The 18,973-nt window shown below is 50.6% G+C and overlaps 1 protein-coding gene and 1 long non-coding RNA gene across 3 annotated transcripts in view; one reads left to right on the top strand and one right to left on the bottom strand.

The window, feature by feature from the left end:
- Positions 1–17,317, top strand: part of gemin5 (gem (nuclear organelle) associated protein 5) — a 44,903-nt gene extending 27,586 nt beyond the window's left edge. The window contains exons 18-28 of one of the 2 annotated variants that reach the window (XM_080201252.1): positions 416–538; positions 3,785–3,880; positions 4,084–4,221; positions 4,539–4,686; positions 5,404–5,523; positions 7,357–7,567; positions 8,611–8,874; positions 10,353–10,515; positions 12,816–13,374; positions 15,173–15,260; positions 17,076–17,317. In XM_080201252.1, the coding sequence (XP_080057378.1) occupies positions 416–538; positions 3,785–3,880; positions 4,084–4,221; positions 4,539–4,686; positions 5,404–5,523; positions 7,357–7,567; positions 8,611–8,874; positions 10,353–10,515; positions 12,816–13,374; positions 15,173–15,260; positions 17,076–17,249 (2,084 nt within the window). In that variant the 3' untranslated portion in view covers positions 17,250–17,317. The remainder of the gene's footprint in view (positions 1–415; positions 539–3,784; positions 3,881–4,083; positions 4,222–4,538; positions 4,687–5,403; positions 5,524–7,356; positions 7,568–8,610; positions 8,875–10,352; positions 10,516–12,815; positions 13,375–15,172; positions 15,261–17,075) is intronic. The other variant, XM_080201253.1, reaches the window with a different exon arrangement.
- Positions 17,318–17,935: 618 nt separating this feature from the next.
- On the bottom strand, positions 17,936–18,220 carry LOC145351683 (uncharacterized). Its single transcript, XR_013888440.1, has 2 exons — positions 18,144–18,220; positions 17,936–18,058 (listed from the first exon to the last, which is right to left on the bottom strand). It is a non-coding gene; the product is annotated as an uncharacterized LOC145351683 (long non-coding RNA).
- Between the last annotated feature and the right edge of the window lie 753 nt (positions 18,221–18,973).

Genomic DNA, 18,973 nt, shown 5'->3' on the forward strand with positions numbered 1-18,973 from the left:
CCCATTCCCGAAAACCTTTCACCTCCCACCACTTGTTAATCATGAATTTACCTGGATTTGCCTTAAAAAATATAGAACACTACAGCACAAACAGGCCCTTCGGCCCACAAGTTGCTCCGATCATATCCACACCTACCAGGCCTATCTATAACTCCCAATCCCATTAAATCCCATGTACTCATCCAGAAGTCTCTTAAAAGACCCCAACGAGTTCGCCTCTACCACCCGACGGCAGCCAATTCCACTCACTCACCACCCTCTGAGTGAAAAACTTACCCCTGACATGTGGGTAATATTTAGATGGGTGATGTTGACAACTACCAAGAACTTGCATCTCTGTGGCGCAGTGAGTGTAAAAGGTCTCAGATCTGCTTCTCGGGAGCAGTGACCCAGTGTCTGCTTCCTTGTGTTGCAGAGGTCGCAGTGAGGAAAAAGAAAGGACGATCTGCCCTCCCGCTCAGTACGGCCAATGATCACCGATCAAAGGACGAGCTCCACGCGGACTGCGTGAATCTCGCAAACATCCTCTACTCGAAAGGTGAGCCGTGCACAGGAAGAGCCCACCACATTCTGAGTGTGGAAGGAAAGGATCTGTATTTATGTGGCACCTCGAGACATCCCCAAGCACTTCATTGCTGAGTAAACATATTCAGGGACACAGCCTCTCCTTGATTCAATAGAAAAAATGGTTCTTCATATATTTCCCCTTGTGGTTTATGTTGGCGACCAGATCAGAAACTCCAGGGTATGTTATGGAGTTAGCCTAGACCCCAACTTTATTTGATTTTGGCTTTAGGGTGAGCGTAAGATGTTTCACTCCAGCTGTGACTCCAGTGATCTGTTGGGAAGCTTTTATCAAAACAGACTTTATTGAACAACACAGTTAGAATATAACAGAAAGAATCAGCATAACTTTTACCAACTGTAAGGTTGTTAAGAAGGCGTACGGTGTCTCGGCGTTTATTGGTAGGGGGATTGAATTTAGGAGTCGCAGCGTCATGTTGCAACTGTACACAACTCTGGTGCGGCCGCACTTGGAGTACTGTGTGCAGTTCTGGTCCCCACATTACAGGAAGGATGTGGAGGCTTTGGAGAGGGTGCAGAGGAGGTTTACCAGGATGTTGCCTGGTATGCAGGGGAGGTCCTATGAGGAGAGACTGAGGGATTTGGGGTTGTTTTCACTGGAAAGAAGGCGGCTAAGAGGGGATCTTATAGAAACATATAAGATGATTAGAGGTTTAGATAGGGTGGATGGTGATAGCCTGTTTCCTAGGATGGAGAAAGCTAGCACGAGGGGGCATGGCTTTAAATTAAGGGGGGGTAGTTATAGGACGGATGTCAGGGGCAGGTTCTTTACCCAGAGGGTGGTGAGGGACTGGAATGCCCTGCCTGCTGCAGTTGTAAATGCGCCTAGTTTGGGGGCATTTAAGAGATTGGTGGATAGGTTTATGGACGAAAAGGGATTGGTTTAGATTAGTGGGTCAATGTTTTTTTTTAGAAATAAGACTGGTCGGCGCAACATTATGGGCCGAAGGGCCTGTTCCGCGCTGTAATGTTCTATGTTCTATGTAATACTTAAACATGACAAGATGTAAGTTTTAACAACTAACTATTGTTCCAATTTAAGCAATAACCTCACTACACAAATCCCTCTTCAGACTAAATTAGCTTAATATATAAGCTCACATGGATACTAGATTCCCAGCCTTTTAACATGTGGGGACAGATATATCTATATTCTGACGCCCATACAGCAGCCTCCAGAGAAAGATCCACCCCCAAACAGCAGAAACTCAAGAAGGAGACGTATTTCCTGTAGATCCCAGCTTCCAAAATCCAGAGAGAGGAAGAGACAGAGAAAGCTATCTCTCTTTAAAGATCCCAAGCAGCAGATGACTTGATTTCTCTCTGTAAGCTGAGTCACATGATTTTTTCTGTCAATCAATCTAATCAAACCCTACTCTGAAAAAGCCCAGGGGAAAACGCTGAAATGTCAGAACAACATTAGCCCAGATTAAAACAAACATTCTCGCAATTAGGATTATTTATGCTTCTGCAGTATCATCAGGAGCTGCCAATTACAGACAAAATGGCATTGGATAATTAGAATTGCCTGCTCAAACAAATCTTGCACAAGAAACATGGCACAAATACATTTCTTAAAGGTACAGTATTGTCATACTTACCCTCCTAGCTCTCGTGCCATCACTGAATGGGGTCTCTCACTTCTAAAGCTGTCATAATCTTGAACGTGTCTCTTGAATCTCCCCCTTGATCTCCTTTGCTCCAAAGAGAAGAACCTCAACTTCTCCCACCTAATCTTGGAACTAAATTCCCTCATCCCTCAAACCATACTGGGAAATCCCCTTTCAAGGGCCCTCCTACCCTCCCTGTAACATTGTCCAATATCTGATTGCCCCTTTTCCATGTCTGTGTTTGGACATCTAAACGGGAACAGGAAATTTTTTATGCTGCCTTTTGACAAATAGCCGGCCTTGGGGGAGGTGATGGCGTAGTGGTAATGTCACTGGACTAGTAATCCAGAGATCCAGGGTAATTAATGCACTGGGAACACCGGTTCAAATCCCACAATGGCAGCTGGTGGAATTTAAATTCAGTTCATTAAAAATCTGGAATTATAAAGCTAGTCATAATGGTGACCATGGAAGTGTCACTTATCATTGACTATCATTGAATCTCTACAGTACATAGGGAGGCCATTCGGCCCATTGAGTCTGCACCAACTCGATGACAGAATATCTTACGCAGGCCCGCACCCCCGTCTTATCCTTTAACCCCACTCATTTACCATGGCTAATCCATCTAACCTACACATCTTTGGACTGTGGAAGGAAACTGGAGCACCTGGAGGAAACCCGTGCAGACACGGGGAGAATGTGCAAACTCCATATAGACAGTGACCAGAGGCTGGAATTGAACCCGGGCCCTGATGCTGTGAGGCAACAGTGCTAATCAGTATGCCACCCATTGTCATAAAAACCCATCTGGTTTACTTAGAGAAGGAAATCTGTTGTCCTTACCGGGTCTGGCCTACATGTGACTCTAAGCCACAGCTTGACTCTTAAATGCCCCTCTGAAATGGCCGAGCGAGACCCTCAGTTGAAGGGCAATTAGGGATGGGCAATCCCACACTCACAGCCCAACAGAGAATTTAAAAAAAGTCGAATAGGAGCAGGAGCTGCGGTGTTGCTTGTGTTCAAATAATTAAATAGCAAATGATGATTTCCACAGTATTTACCACCCTCGGTGAATGTTTAACTCGTGTGTTGGTTTCAATGCATGTTCCTGATTAAAACCTGTGCATGGGGACAGCGCACTGAATTTTACAATTCATTCCCAGGATGTGAGTGTCACTGGTAAAGCCAGCCATCATCACCCATCATTAACTGCCCTGGTGGTGAGCTGCCATCTCCGTAACTATAACCGAGTGTCTCACTCGGCCATTTCAGAGGGTAGTTGAGTGTCAACCGCATTGCTATGGGTCTGGAGTCACGTGTCGGCCAGACTGGGTAAGGACGGCAGATTTTCTTCCCTAAAGGACATTAGTGAACCAGATGGGATTTTATTCCAGATTTATTTCATTGACAGAATTCCCCAGATGCTGTGCTGGGATTTAAGCTTGTATTTCTGGATCATTAGTCCTTGCTTCTGAACCAGTCCTGTAACATAACCACAGTGCTGGCTTACCCCTCAGCACATGCGATTGCCTGTTCTGTCCGGGAGGTTATCTCTCTAACTGTGCTTTCTGTCCGTGTTACTGTAGAGGGCGCGAGACAGAGTCGACCGGGGGCACAGGACGAAATCCAGCTGGGTCTCTTTGTGGACCGACCCGCTTTGTACAGGATGTTTGAAGAGGAAGGTAAGGCCCAAGCTGTCTGCGTCTGAACACGTGTTCCGTCTGGACTGAGCTGTCTGTGCCGGAGCCCTCGCTCCGTCTAGACTGAGCTGTCTGCATCATTGCACTGACATTTAGATTATTTTATAGAAATGACCTTTATTTCTTGCTGCAGTTTGAGTAATGGACGTGTTTGCTTGACGTGTTTGCTTGATGTTACTGAACAGGTCGGAATCATCTAGAGGCCGGGCACCCCGAGATTTGTTACCAGCTGATGTTGTGGAAAGGAGATGTTCGAGGAGCCTTGGAGATGGCCACCGAGAGGGGGGAGCTGAACGACACTTTAGTTGCTATGGCGCCTATGGGTAAGTTTTCTTGTCCCAATTTTTTTTTACCGGTACTCTGAGCCCCTTGGCTTCAACATTCACCCCCTCCACCACCGACAGACGGTGTGGACCCCCTCCAAGACGCACTGCAGCAATTCACCCAGGATCCTTCAACAGCACCTTCCAAACCCATCAACCCTCTTCTCTAGATGGACAAGGGCAGCAGATACCTGGGTATTCCACCACCTGGAGGTTCCGCTCTGAGTCACTCACCATCCTGACTTGCAAATATAAATATCTATCGTGAAGCTCACTGAGAAATCTCCACCCTAAACAAATCTCTTCCTCCCTCCCAGCTGGCTATGCCGTTTGGATGAAGACGATTGAGGCTTTTTCCAAACAGCTGTGTTTCCAGGAACAGTACGTCAAGGCTGCCACTTACCTCCTGTCCATTCACAAGGTCTACGAGGCTGTGAAACTGCTCCAATCTCACCAGCTGTTTCGGTAGGAGGGGTGGGGCAACAGGGGGGGTGGGGCGATGGGGGTTGGTGAGGGGAGTGGGTGGGGTGTGGTGAGGGGGGTCTGTATTGGGACAAGGGTTTGATGTTGATGTGTGGGACTTAGCTCTTGTTCCTGCAAACTGTGGGTTCACTGCCAGCCCCTTTGACTTGAGTATCAAATTCAAACTGGCAATTCCCAGTGCTGTAGGACCCCAACAATGCAGAAGGCCACTCGGCCCATCATGTCTGCACCGGCTCTCTTGTGTCGAGCCCCATGCACCCATCAATCCTGTGTTCGCTGATCCTGATAATGTCTCCATCTACAATCTTTATCTTTATTTTCAAATTCCTGTGTGGCTTTTTCCTCTCTCCTATCCCTGTAATCTCCAACATCCCTCTGAGATATCTGTACCTGTCCAGTTCACTTCTTGAGCATCCCCAATTCCCATCTCTCCACCACTAGGCCATGTTTTCAGCTGTTGGAAGTCCTGGAATTCCCTCCCTAAATCCTTTCCCTCTCTCTCTCTCTCTCTCTCTCCTTTTCCTTCTCATCCTTTAAGATACTCCTTAAAATCCATCTCTGTCCTGGTATCTCCTTCCGTGACTCTGTGCCTGGCTGTGCTACTGTGAAATGTCTTGGGGATACTTTCTGATGTTAAGGGTGCTATGTAAACGCAAGTTGTTGTTGTTGTTGTGTATGACGCTGTCCCTGTTTCAATAGGGAGGCCATCGCCATTGCCAAAGCCCGTCTACAACCCGACGACCCACTGCTGAAGGAGCTTTATACCAACTGTGCCAGCGTCATGGAGCGAGATGGCCATTACACCCTCGCTGCTAAATGGTAAGACTTCAGCTGCGGCAAAGAAATTGTCCGGAACGTTCCCCAGATTGCCTCGCGCCCACCAGTTCCCAACTCTGGGTGGAATTATCCATGGAGGAGTCATCACGTGACCAGCTGCTGCCAATTGCCGTGACCCTGCCATTGGTCAAATGACCCACCCATCGTCACGGAACCCATCTCCTCCCTCTCCCCCAGCCAATTGGAAGGCCAGCAAACTCTGCAGCTGATTGGACGATACTTGACCGTCTGTCAAACAGCCTTTTTAAATTCAATTTCGAATATTTTTATAACCGAAACTCAAAAAAGGAAATGAAATCGCACCAAATATTTATTTAACGTCTGTCTTTCATTTTGGGAGGGTTCATAGAACCCCTACAGTGCAGGAGAGGCCATTTGGCCCATCGGGCCTGCACCGACCCTCTGACTGAGTGCTGAGCCACGCCCCCGCCCTATCCCCATAACCCCACACATTTCCCAAGGCCGATTCACCTAACCCGCACGTCTTTGGACCGTGGGAGGAAAACAGAGCACACGGAAGAAACCCGTGCAGACACGGGGAGAATGTGCAAACTCCACACAGACAGTGACCCAAGCTGGGAATTGAACCCGGGTCCCTGGCGCTGAGAGGCAGCAGTGCTAACCACTGTGCTGCCCAGGTGTTGGCATCCCTGGTCACATCTGGCTTCTGAGTGAAGGAATCACCCGTCGTCTTGGTCTCCCTTTCTTTTGCGTTGGAAAGTCGAGCTCTGTGGTTGATGGCCAGGGTAGGTGTTCCGCTCGGTTTCAGACTGACCAGCGAGGTGCCTGGTTTGAAGCTCAGACCCAGTGCTGTGAGGTGATCTCGGGATGAGTACAGAGCATCATTTAGAGAGGGTGATTTACGTTGTTGTGAAAGGGCAGAAATGACATGAGGAGAGAATGAACGTCCCTTGTTCACGTCTCACCTGGAAGTGGAAACACCGTCAGGCATGGGGGGGAAGGTGAAAGTAGATTCACCAGAAGGAGCTGAGAGATTTTACCCATCAGGAAAGCTTGAACTGACTGCAGCTTTTTACTGTAGAAAAGGGAAGGTGGTGGGAGTGGCAGGAGTGGTGGGAATGGTTTGACCCAGTGGCTTATTTCCATTGGGAACCTCAGTGTAAGTAGATGGTGGGTTACAGGTGATCAACGAGCGGAAATCCTGGCTGATATGTGAAAACATAGAAACATAAAAGATAGGAGCAGGAGGAGGCCATTTGGCCCTTCGAATCTGCTCCACCATTCGTTACGATTATGGCTGATTGTCCAACTCAATAGCCTAATCCTGCTTTCTCCCCATAACCTTCGATCCCATTCGTTCAAAGTGCTATATCCAGCTGCCTCTTGAATACATTCAATGTTTTGGCATCAACTACTTCCTGTGGTAATGAATTCCACAGGCTCACCACTCTTTGGGTGAAGAAATGTCTCCTCATCTCTGTCCTAAATGGTCTATCCTGAATCCTCAGACTGTGACCCCTGGTTCTGGACTCTCCCACCATCGGGAACATCCTCCCTCCATCTACCCTGTCTAGTCCTGTTACAATTATATGAGTTTCAATGAGATTTCCCCTCGTTCGTCTGAATTCCAGTGAAAACAATCCTAACCTCGTCAATCTCTCCTCATACATCAGTCCCGCCAACCCTGGAATCATCTCCTCTTACATCACCCCAGCAGGAATTGATTCCGAAATGTGCCGGGGGTTTATGAGGGGGTTCGCTGTGGGGTGTATGGAGGGTTGGGGGGGCGGGGGTTGGATCTGAGATCTTGTGGTTTCAGTAACAGTGATTGGCCAATCCCTGTTCATTTTGCAGCTATCTAACAGCCGATTCGCCGTACGATGCGGCCAAGATCTTGGCAAAGAAAGGTGACGTGGCTTCGCTGCGGACTGCGGCAGAGGTGGCCTCCATCGTCGGTGAGAAGGAGCTGTCTTCCTTATTCTCCTCCAGATGTGCCTTGGATCTGATGTCTCTGCACAACTGGCTGGGGGCCCAAGATATCCTGCGCTCACAGGAGAGTTTGTTGGTGAGTACGGGGGAGAGTGTTAATCTTCAGCCTCTTTCCTGATTGGGTCCCGAATCCCCAGAACTGAGGGGTGTGACCATTAGAAGTGTGTAAACAGCTGGCCCTTCTGTCTCCTTGGGCGGCACGGTGGCACAGTGGTTAGCCCTGCTGCCTCACAGCATCAGGGACCGGGTTCAGTTCCCGGCTTGGATCACTGTCTGTGTGGAGTCATGATGTGGAGATGCTGGCGTTGGACTGGGGTGGTCACAGTAAGAAGTCTCACAACACCAGGTTACAGTCCAACAGGTTTATTTGGAATCACGAGCTTTCAGAGCGCTGTTCCTTCCTCAGGTGAATGAGAAAGGAGCAGCACTCCAAAAGCTCGTGATTCCAAATAAACCTGTTGGACTTTAATCTGGTGCTGAGAGATTTCTAACTGTGTGGAGCCTGCATGTTCTCCCCGTGTCTGCATGGGTTTCCTCCGGGTGCTCTGGTTTTCTCCCACAGTCCAAAGATGTGCGGATTAGGTGGATTGGCCGTGATAAATTAACCCTAGTGTCGGGGGGATTAGCAGGCTCAATGCTGCTCTGACATTCTGCCAAATAGGGGCCATTGGATTTTTTTCTTTGTGTCCAACCGGAGAGGGCAGTGGAGCTCGGGTTCAACATCTCTGGGAAACAGCACCCCTGGCAGGGCAGCACTCTGTCCGTACTGCAGCAGGAGTGTCAGACTGGAACGCTATGCTTAAATCCAAGGGCTGGGCTCGAACCCACAACCTTCTGACTCGGAGGCGCCTGCTACCAACTGCGCCACAGTCGTTGCGTTGATGACGGCACCTCAGGGTGCCTTTGTGCCACCCAGGAGCCGGCTTCAGGATTTGGATGAAGGAAAAGCTGCTACAGGATGGTGTGGGTGGGGGCGGGCGTGTGTGTACCGCTAATCGCCAGCTGTGTTTATCTGTTGGTTCTCACCTGAGTCGCGCCTTCACCATGCCGACATCTGCCTAACCTCTGGCTCCCGAGGCCTGTTCCAGCTGTAACTGTGTTTTCACTCTGTGCTCTCAGGGGCAGAGGTTGGTGCTGTGTACGTACGAGTTACTGTACCGGTACCTTGCCGATAGGGGTGTGATTCTGTGGAGGAGCATGAACACCCCGTGCTACAACGACTGGACCTTACGTCAAGACGAGCCGCTCGTTACCTCGGTCACCTCGGTCTGGCAAAGCGAGTTTGGCATCACGCGGGATGCCACGGAGCGGCTGCAGACGGCTCACCAGCAGCTGAGGACGTCGGAGCGTCCAGAAGCCTCTCCCAACACTCATCCCCGGCTGGTAACTACTACTTCTCTCTTCTCTTGCTCCCTCCGTCTGGCATGTCCTCCCTCCATCCCCCACCCGCACCGTTTACCCTCTTTGTTTCCCGATGCAGTTGCCTCCTGTTTTGAACCTGAGAGTCTCCCTGGGCTGATTGACTGCTGGAGGCATCGTGGACAGGGCTGCCCAGGGTCCGTATCTCAATACCCAACGGCTGTGAGCGGGAGACAGGAGTGTGATTGGGTTTCATATCTCCCCAGCCCCCTTTCTGTCCAGCTGTTAGGGAGGGGGAGTTCCAGGATTTTGACCCGGTGATGGTGCAGGAACGGTCGATGCGTTTCCAAGTTGGGGTGGTGAATCTTTGTCACTGTTGTCGGATGAAGGATAAACTCCTCAGCCCCGTGTCAGGCCGGTGCCTGGAGAGAGCAGACGGGGCCCCCGTGTTTGCTGTACGCAGGGTCACGCTGTGGTTCAGTATGGGTGGAACAGTGCCTCATTTTGGATGAGCCAATCCGAGAGAATGGAACATAACATTTAAAAGAAAGCAGGAGTAGGGCCCTCGGGCCTGCTCCATCACTCAACAAGATCATGGCTGATCTACCTGATTGGGCCCTCAATTCCACTTTACTGCCTGTCCCCCTTGACACTCTCGTCAATCAAAAACCTGTCCAACTCAGCATCGAGTATACTCGATGACCCAGTCCCCACCGCACCCTGGGGGAGAGATTTCCAGAGATTAATCACATCACCTCCATCCTGAATGGGCGACTGCCAGTGTGCGGAGTTCTGGATTTCCCCAGAGCCGAAACATCCTCGTAGTATGTACTCTCTCAAAGCCCCTTCAGAACCTTTCCACAGAATACTACAGTGCAGAACAGGCCCTTCAGCTCCTCGAGTCTGCACCGACACATCAGAAACACCTGAACTCCCATCTGATCCCACCCTCCAATGGTCCGTAGCCCTGAATGTTATGACGTGCCTAGTGCTCACCCAGGCGCTTTTTAATGGATGTGAGACATCCCACTCCCACCACCCTCCCAGGCAGCAAATTCCCAGATTGTCATCTCTTTCTGGGAAAAAAGGTTTTTCCTCAAATCCCCCTAAACCTCCCACCCTCACTTTAAACTTGTGTCCCCTTGTAACTGACCCTTCAACTTCTCAATAAGGTCATCTCTTATTCTTTTAAAAGCCAATGGTTAGAGGCCCAATCTGCTAAACCTTTCCTCCAAAACAAATCCCTTCCTCCCCAGAACCTTCCCTGAAATACTTCCAGTGCGGTTGTAGCCTTAAGTCTCAAGAGTGAAACTTGAATGTTCTAGTGCGGAGGAGAAATGAAGAGAGGTTCAGAAGCTGTGGAAAGAGATGACGTTGAGTTAAAGATCGTGGTGAGAGTTCCAGTAGTCCATGAGTAGAAGAGGGTGGAATATTCCATCCATATATCCAGGGATAGATGTTAATATTCTGGTGGAAGTAACAGGAATCTTCCTCTCTCTCAGCTAATGCTGCACTTGGCTCAGGAACTGAGTCTTGCTGTAACCTGGATGCTGCAATCAGACTGGACGCAGGGGGTCACTGTCCGGCTGAAAGCTATCCTTCGCTGTTTCAATGCCGAAGACTTCACTTTGATGCAGGAAATCAGCAAGATTGTTCTACCTGAAGGTAAGTAAAGCTCCCTCTACACTGTCCGCATCAAACACTCCCAGGACAGGTACAGCACAGGGTTAGATACAGAGTAAAGTTCCCTCTACACTGTCCGCATCAAACACTCCCAGGACAGGTACAGCACGGGGTTAGATACAGAGTAAAGCTCCCTCTACACTGTCCGCATCAAACACTCCCAGGACAGGTACAGCACAGGGTTAGATACAGAGTAAAGTTCCCTCTACACTGTCCGCATCAAACACTCCCAGGACAGGTACAGCACGGGGTTAGATACAGAGTAAAGCTCCCTCTACACTGTCCGCATCAAACACTCCCAGGACAGGTACAGCACGGGGTTAGATACAGAGTAAAGCTCCCTCTACACTGTCCGCATCAAACACTCCCAGGACAGGTACAGCACGGGGTTAGATACAGAGTAAAGCTCCCTCCACACTGTCCCCCATCAAACACTCCCAGGACAGGGACAGCACGGGGTTAGATACAGAGTAAAGCTCCCTCTACACTGTCCCCATCAAACACTCCCATCACAGGTACAGCACGGGGTTAGATACAGAGTAAAGCTCCCGCTACACTGTCCCCCCATCAAACACTCCCAGGACAGGTACAGCACAGGGTTAGATACAGAGTAAAGCTCCCTCTACACTGTTCCCATCAAACACTCCCAGGACAGGTACAGCACAGGGTTAGATACAGAGTAAAGCTCCCTCTACACTGTCCCCATCAAACACTCCCAGGACAGGTACAGCACAAGGTTAGATACAGACTAAAGCTCCCTCTACACTGTCCCCCCATCAAACACTCCCAGGACAGGTACAGCACGGGGTTAGATACAGAGTAAAGCTCCCTCTACACTGTACCCCCATCAAACACTCCCAGGACAGGTACAGCAGGGGGTTAGATACAGAGTAAAGTTCCCTCTACACTGTACCCCCATCAAACACTCCCAGGACAGATACATCACAGGGTTAGATACAGAGTAAAACTCCCTCTACACTGTCCCCATCAAACACTCCCAGGACAGGTACAGCACAGGGTTAGATACAGAGTAAAGCTCCCTCTACACTGTCCCCCATCAAACACTCCCAGGACAGGTACAGCACGGGGTTAGATACAGAGTAAAGCTCCCTCTACACTGTCCCCCATCAAACACTCCCAGGACAGGTACAGCACGGGGTTAGATACAGAGTAAAGCTCCCTCTACACTGTCCCCCATCAAACGCTCCCAGAACAGGTACAGCACGGGGTTAGATACAGAGTAAAGCTCCCTCTACACTGTCCCCCATCAAACACTCCCAGGACAGGTACATCACGGGGTTAGATACAGAGTAAAACTCCCTCTACACTGTCCCCATCAAACACTCCCATCATAGGTACATCACGGGGTTAGATACAGAGTAAAGCTCCCTCTACACTGTCCCCATCAAACACTCCAAGGCAGGTACAGCACGGGGTTAGATACAGAGTAAAGCTCCCTCTACACTGTCCCCATCAAACACTCCCAGGACAGGTACAGCACAGGGTTAGATACAGAGTAAAGCTCCCTCTACACCCCCATCAAACACTCCCATCACAGGTACAGCACAGGGTTAGATACAGAGTAAAGCTCCCTCTACACTGTCCCCCATCAAACACTCCCAGGACAGGTACAGCACGGGGTTAGATACAGAGTAAAGCTCCCTCTACACTGTCCCCCATCAAACACTCCCATCACAGGTACAGCACGGAGTTAGATACAGAGTTGAGCTCCTCTACTCTGTCCCCGTCAGACACTTTAAGGCAAGAGAAGAGAGGTACAAAATGGTCCAGTGGGACAATTTTTTCACACAAAGGGTGATGAGAGTCTGGAATGAGCCAGCAGAGTCAGTAGTAAAGGCAGGTACAATTTTACCTTTTAAAAAGCATTTATACAGCTACAAGGGTAAGACGGGTATAGAGGGATACGGACCAAATGCTTAATGGTAAAAACTGGGCGGCGTGGACAAGTTGGGCCAAAGGGCCTGTTTCCATGCTCTGTGACGCTAGTAATAAATCTGTAAATTCAGAAGAAACTTCTTTCCAAGGGAATTGTGAGAATGTGGAAATCGCTAGCACAGGGAGTGCTTGAAAGTGAGATGGAATTCAGGGCAGTGTTGATGTTTAGAAGAATATGATGGTAGAGTCAGCTGAAGAGGGGGTTGGAGGAAGCCCACGTGGAGCGGAGACATCAGCCTGACACGGTTTTGGTTAAATGACCTTTTTTTGATGTAAATACTTTGCGTTCGTGCTGTTGTCTCACTGTCCTGCTCTCTCTTCGCTAGGAGCAGATTTCGCCTCTGACCTGGAGGTCAAGCTGGCTGACACTGACCCTCTCGGCCTAGCAGCTCTCCAAAGCCTGCGCGCGTTCCTGTGTTACGGACAGGTGTACGAGCTGTGGTGGAAATTGGCCAAAGATCATTCTGGAATGTCACCGGCGGGCAGGCAGCAGAATGGCGCAGAGGAGCAGGTTGAAGTGCAGCGTGCAGGTGGAGAAGAGGAGGAGGATCCTCAGGCAGAGGGAGGGCGGACAAGCCCAGGCCCGGCGACTGAAGCCTCCGGCCTGCCCGACGCAACGCCGGAGTCCCTGACCGCGGCCGGCGAGCTCCTGGCCAGGTGCGCTTGCTGTCTCTCGCCCGACCACGCCAGGCACCAAGCCTTGCAGAGGCGCTTGGCTGACGTCCAGCGGGCTGTGACGGAGTTGGTCAGTCAGCATCAGATGCGATCGTCTGGGGCAGAGGGGACGCCAGAAAGCGAGGCAGAACCAGACCAGGACACCGAGCCGCAAACTGAGCCAGCAGAGAGCTCCACCCCAAACCATCGCAGCTCTGAGCTTCCTCTAAGGTATGACATCCATATTATAGGCCTGTATCCCTCTATAGCCATCTTACCCATGTAATTGTCTAAAAGCTTTATAAAAGACAAAATTATACCCGCCTCTACTACTACTCTCTGACAGACACTCACAACCCTCTATGTGAAAAAATTGTCCCTCTGGGTCCTTTTATATCTCTGACCTTAAACCTATGCCCTCTAGTTTTAGACACCCCTACCTTTGGGAAAATATATTGACTATCTAGCTGATCTATGCCCCTCATTATTTTATAGACTTCTGTAAGATTTACTCCTCAGCCTTCTACGCTCCAGGGAAAAAGGTGCCAATCTATCCACTCATTCCTTGTAACGCGATCCCTCGAGCCTACTCCGCCATTCAATAATACCACAGCTGATCTGAATGTAACTTCAACCCCACGTTCCTGCCAACCCCTGATAATCTTTCACCCCCCCCTCGTTAATTCAGAGTCTATCTAGCTCTGCCTTAAAAATACTGAAAAACTTTGCTTCCACTGCCTTGTGACACAACCGTGTCTAATTACTAGCCTGGTTCCTGGGGCAAATGGAATGTCCACGATGAGAGATTGTGTAGACTGAACCGGAATTCCCTGGAGTTCGGATGAATGGGCGGTCAGTGCACAGGAACAGCTGGAATTCTCGAGCTGTTTGACAGGGTCAATGGGGGCGGGCTGTATCCCACTGATTGGAGAGTCTGGGACTCGAGGATCACTGACTCGGGATGAGGGATGGGCCATTGCCAACTGAGGAATTTCAGAAGGTTACCAATCTTTGGAATTCTTAATGCCAGTGAATGTTCAGCCAATGTTTGATGGATTTTTGGGCATGAGGAATCTGGGGAGAAGGTGAAGAGAAGGTCAGCCATGATTAGCGGAGCAGCCCCGAGGGGTGGGTATGACCAACTCCTGTTCCTCATTGTCATTGGATAGCGCATAGTAACCAGGTGCCTCTTTAACCTGTACTTAACCCCCTCTCCACTCACATTGTCTGCACCTGTAAAGACTCACATTCCAACCGTTATCTTGTAATTGAGTTTGTGTCTGTATATGCCCTGTTTATGAAACAAATCCTCCACTCACCTGACGAAGGAGCAGCGCTCTGTGAGACTTCTTACTGTGTCCACATCAGTCCAACACCAACATCTCCATCTCATGGTAACCGGGTGACAGAGAGCAGAGAGACACTGAGCGTTCAGCTCACGGTTGGTTGGCGGGTTAGCTGGTTCCTGGAGGTGTCTGGTTGCAGTGGATAGGTTGCAAGAGTGACCTTGGTGTTCCTGATGAAAGGAAGCTTGCCAGGTTTCCCATAACTCCTTGGCAACTTCAACATCGCCTTGCTCCACTAGCCAACATTTCCACACATTCCCGCAGCTCCCGGATCTCCTGGGAGTGGCAGAAACTTGTAAGGTTTGACAAAGGAGGATGCTTTCTCTCAGGCTGCATTGTGGCCTGGGGTCAAGGGGCTGAGGATGGCCTTTGGCCTCCTGGGTCTGCGTCGGGGCCCAGGAAATGCGTTGGGCCTGGGCCGAGAGGGCCAGTTTGGGACATGGGATCGCAGCTGAGATAACCTACACAACAGCCATGGACAGGAGCCACTCTTTCCAGCGTGACCATGATGAAGGGAGGATGTCAAAGCCAGGGAGACTGTAGCCCTGTTGTACGTCACGCAACCTGAGCTGGCACCAGGAGAACAACGGGATGGGGCTGGGTGGGGGTGTGGTGGTGGGGGAGGTGGGGAACTAAAGGATAATTCCAAAACTAAGTGTCTTTTCTCCCTCTTGCCTCCACAGTAAAGAAGGGCCCGACTCCATGATGACTCTGATGGAAAAGTTACGTGGCATTAACCAGCAGCAGTCAGAGCTGACTGAGGGTGTGAAGGTACAAACGTTTCACTGCACTGTCCCCATCTCCAGCAGCTGTAGCATCGCCCTCTTCCCCACCACTCGTGCGCCCCCCACCCCCCCCCCCCCCTCCCAGATCGCCCTCACCCCTTGAAGGGTAGTCAGCGTTGTAATGGTGAAGACAGAGCAGCTAAGGGTGGTTATGTGACCAGATGAGTGATCCAGAGGCCTAGGCCAGTGTTCTGGAGATACGAGTTCAAATCCCAGCTCGTACTGAGGGCAATTTCAATTCAGTTCAGCAGAGCAAACCTGGGATGCCTCGGTAATTGGTCAACAAGGAAGTTACTGAAGTGTCGTGAGGGAGGTCCTCTGGGGGAGGAAATCTGCCGTCCTTACCGGGTCTGGCCTACACGGGACTGCAGAGCCACAGCGATGTGAGGACTCTGAACAGGCTGAGCGAGTCACTCGGTTACATTCAGGAAATAGTGAGCACCGTGTGGGTGAACTTTCAACACACGGACTGCAGCTCTGTGCGGAGATACCACCACCTTCTTGAGGGTGGTTATTGTTGGAGGGTAAATGCCAGCCTTACCAGTGTCACCCACACCCTTTCAACGAATAAATAAAGCCAGTTGGCAAACTCCTACAAACAACAGTGTAATAATAGCTGAATAATCTGTTTTTGTGATGTTAATTGAGGGATAAATATTGGCCTAGAAACTGGGGAGAACCCCCTGCTCTTGTGAATAGCGATGTACATTCATCTAAAAATACAGCATCTCATCCGAAAGATAGCACCTCTGACAGTGCCGCACTCCCTCAGCACTGACCCTCTGACACTGCGGCACTCCCTCGGTACTGACCCACTGACAGTGCCCCACTCCCTCAGCACTGACCCTCTGACAGTGTGGCACCCCCTCAGCACTGACCCTCTGACAGTGTGGCACCCCCTCAGCACTGACCCTCTGACAGTGCGGCACCCCCTCAGCACTGACCCTCTGACAGTGTGGCACCCCCTCAGCACTGACCCTCTGACAGTGCGGCACCCCCTCAGCACTGACCCTCTGACAGTGCGGCACCCCCTCAGCACTGACCCTCTGACAGTGCGGCACCCCCTCAGCACTGACCCTCTGACAGTGCGGCACCCCCTCAGCGCTGACCCTCTGACAGTGTGGCACCCCCTCAGCACTGACCCTCTGACAGTGCGGCACCACCTCAGCACTGACCCTCTGACAGTGTGGCACCCTCTCAGCGCTGACCCTCTGACAGTGCGGCACCCCCTCAGCGCTGACCCTCTGACAGTGTGGCACCCCCTCAGCACTGACCCTCTGACAGTGCGGCACCCCCTCAGCACTGCACCGAGAGTTTGAGTCTGGATTAGGATTTAAACCCACAATATTCGGTTTCTGATGTGAGAATGTTACCCTGTGAGCCACAGCTGACACTGAATTAACTTGCTCTGTTTGTGTGGTGCATTAACACTGGCACAGATTAGGTGGGCTGAATGGCCTCTGTGCTGTACACTCAATGGAGGTGACAGGCCGTGTAGGAACTGAGCTGTGATTTCTGGGTGTTTAGTAAATGTCTTGGCTCCTCTCCCTCTCCCCCTCTCTCCCCCACCTCTCTCCCCCTCTCTCCCCCACCTCTCTCCCCCTCTCCCCCCCACGACTACCCACCCCTCTCTCCCTCCCCCTCTCCCCCCCTCGACCCCCCCGCCCTCCCTCCACTCTTTCCACCCCTCTCCCCTCTCCTCCCCCCCCTTCTCCCCCTCCCTCCTTTCCCCCCCACCCCCCGTACTCTGCTCCTTTCCCTCTCTCCCAGTTCCTGATTGTTTTTCTCTCTTTTCTTCCAGCTTTATCCTTTCCCCGATGTTGTGGAAAGCTGCCTCGTTCTCCTGTCCATCTCCTCGCTCGTTCCCTCCGCCCTCCCGTGCGGGCTCCGGGAGCGGGCCCTGACACTGGCTCAGACCTACGGGTCGGCAAGGACAGAAAGGGCAGTGCAGAGATTCCTCCGGGAAGTGGCCTGAGAGCACGGACACTCGTTGGGAATGCTGCTATCGGAAGTTGTGATGTGGGGTCCTGGAGCCCGGGGGGGGGGGGGGGTGGGGGGGGGGATCAGCTCCTTGGTTTTTCTCCTCATTTTTAATCTTCACCAATCAGTTTGAGGCCCCCCCCAATCTTTGGGTTATGTGAGTGGGCTGAGAGTTATACTGCTGGCTGCGTTCAGCCATTCAGTCTGGTGAAAGGGCAGACACACACACATACCTTGGGGAGGGTATTTATAACCCAGTCAGTTACTGTTACACACACTGCAATCCTGAGATTACTCATCCCAGCACTCACTCACTATCGTCAGGAGTTTATTTTTATGGTTTATTTCTCTCTCTCCCTTTATGAATTTCTGTATTTCTGGAACATCTTGATGTCGATTCTAACATTTCACCACTTTTTCTAGTTCTGACTAAGTGAATATCACTGAGCATCTCTGTCTGACTCTCCTCATGTCCCTCACTATCTCTTTCTGCCTCAATATTACTGCCTCACTTCCCCCCTTTCTCCCCCTGCTTCTTGTATATCTCTCTCTCTCTCTCTCTCTCTCTTGTTTATCTCTCTCTCTCTCACTTCTCTCCCTCTTGTTTCTCTCTCTCTCATTTCTCGCTCTCTGTCTTGTTTCTCTCTCTCTCGTTTCTCTCTCTCTCCCTCCGCCTCTTTCTCTCTCTCTCCACTTCTTTCTCTCTTTCTCTCTCTGCCTCTTTCTCTCTCTCTCTCCCTCCGCCTATTTCTCTCTCTCTCCACTTCTTTCTCTCTCTCTCTCTCCACTTCTTTCTCTCTCTCTCTGCCTCATCTCTCTCTCTTTCTCTCTCTCTGCCTCTTGTCTCTCTCTCTTTCTCTCTGCCTCTTGTCTCTCTCTCTCTTTCTGCCTCTCTTTCTCTCCCACCTTCCTATTGCTGTGTTAATTTGAGAGTGATTTCTTGTGGGTGATTACAGGCAGACAAAGCCTCCCCTCCACCCCCCCCCCCCCACCCCCGCACTGCCCACCACCACCCCCACCACCCTGCCCCATATAGAATATCCAGCTCACACATTTACCCTCTGTGCTAAATGCAGAAAACTCAATCGACCTGAGTCACATCTCCACTACCCCCCTCACCTCCGCATTGTGTACACGGCTACAGTTAGACACATCCCAAGGAAAAGAACTTTGCCGCTGCCCTTCCCATTCAAACCTGGCCAGCCCTCACATTTTAGTGTCACCTGGAGTTGGATAGTAAAGAAGCGGGAGGTTAGATCAATGCAGCCCAGGCTTGACACTTTGACACAGGATGTTGCGATCCGGACTAGTTCAGGAAGCTTACTGGCCAGACCCTGGTCAGAATTCCCAGGGGAGTGAGATTGTGAACTAATGAATAGTTCAGCGGGGTATTAAAAGGGGTTTCCGTTTCAGCATGGATACCTTGGGGTGGGGGTGGGCTTTACCATCTTTCCGAAGCTCCATTGATGAAGTTACTTTGCTGTTTGACCAACAGTGAATAGAATAGTCTTTTTCTAATTTGTAATTGGGTTGTGAATATCATCTTTTTATACTAACAAACATTAATAAAAGTTATGCTACCAACGGTGATCTCAACTCTGCTTCTTGTTCACTGGACTTGTTCTCTCCTTGTTGTCCTTATTCATAATCCTGCTGCATCAAGTGGGATTGGCACGGAGTTGGTCTCCGCACCATAAAGAGAGCAGGACCACACCGGGA

Source organism: Carcharhinus amblyrhynchos, chromosome 13, assembly GCF_965287045.1.
Source record: "Carcharhinus amblyrhynchos chromosome 13, sCarAmb.v2.hapA, whole genome shotgun sequence".
Classification (NCBI taxonomy): Eukaryota; Metazoa; Chordata; class Chondrichthyes; order Carcharhiniformes; family Carcharhinidae; genus Carcharhinus; species Carcharhinus amblyrhynchos.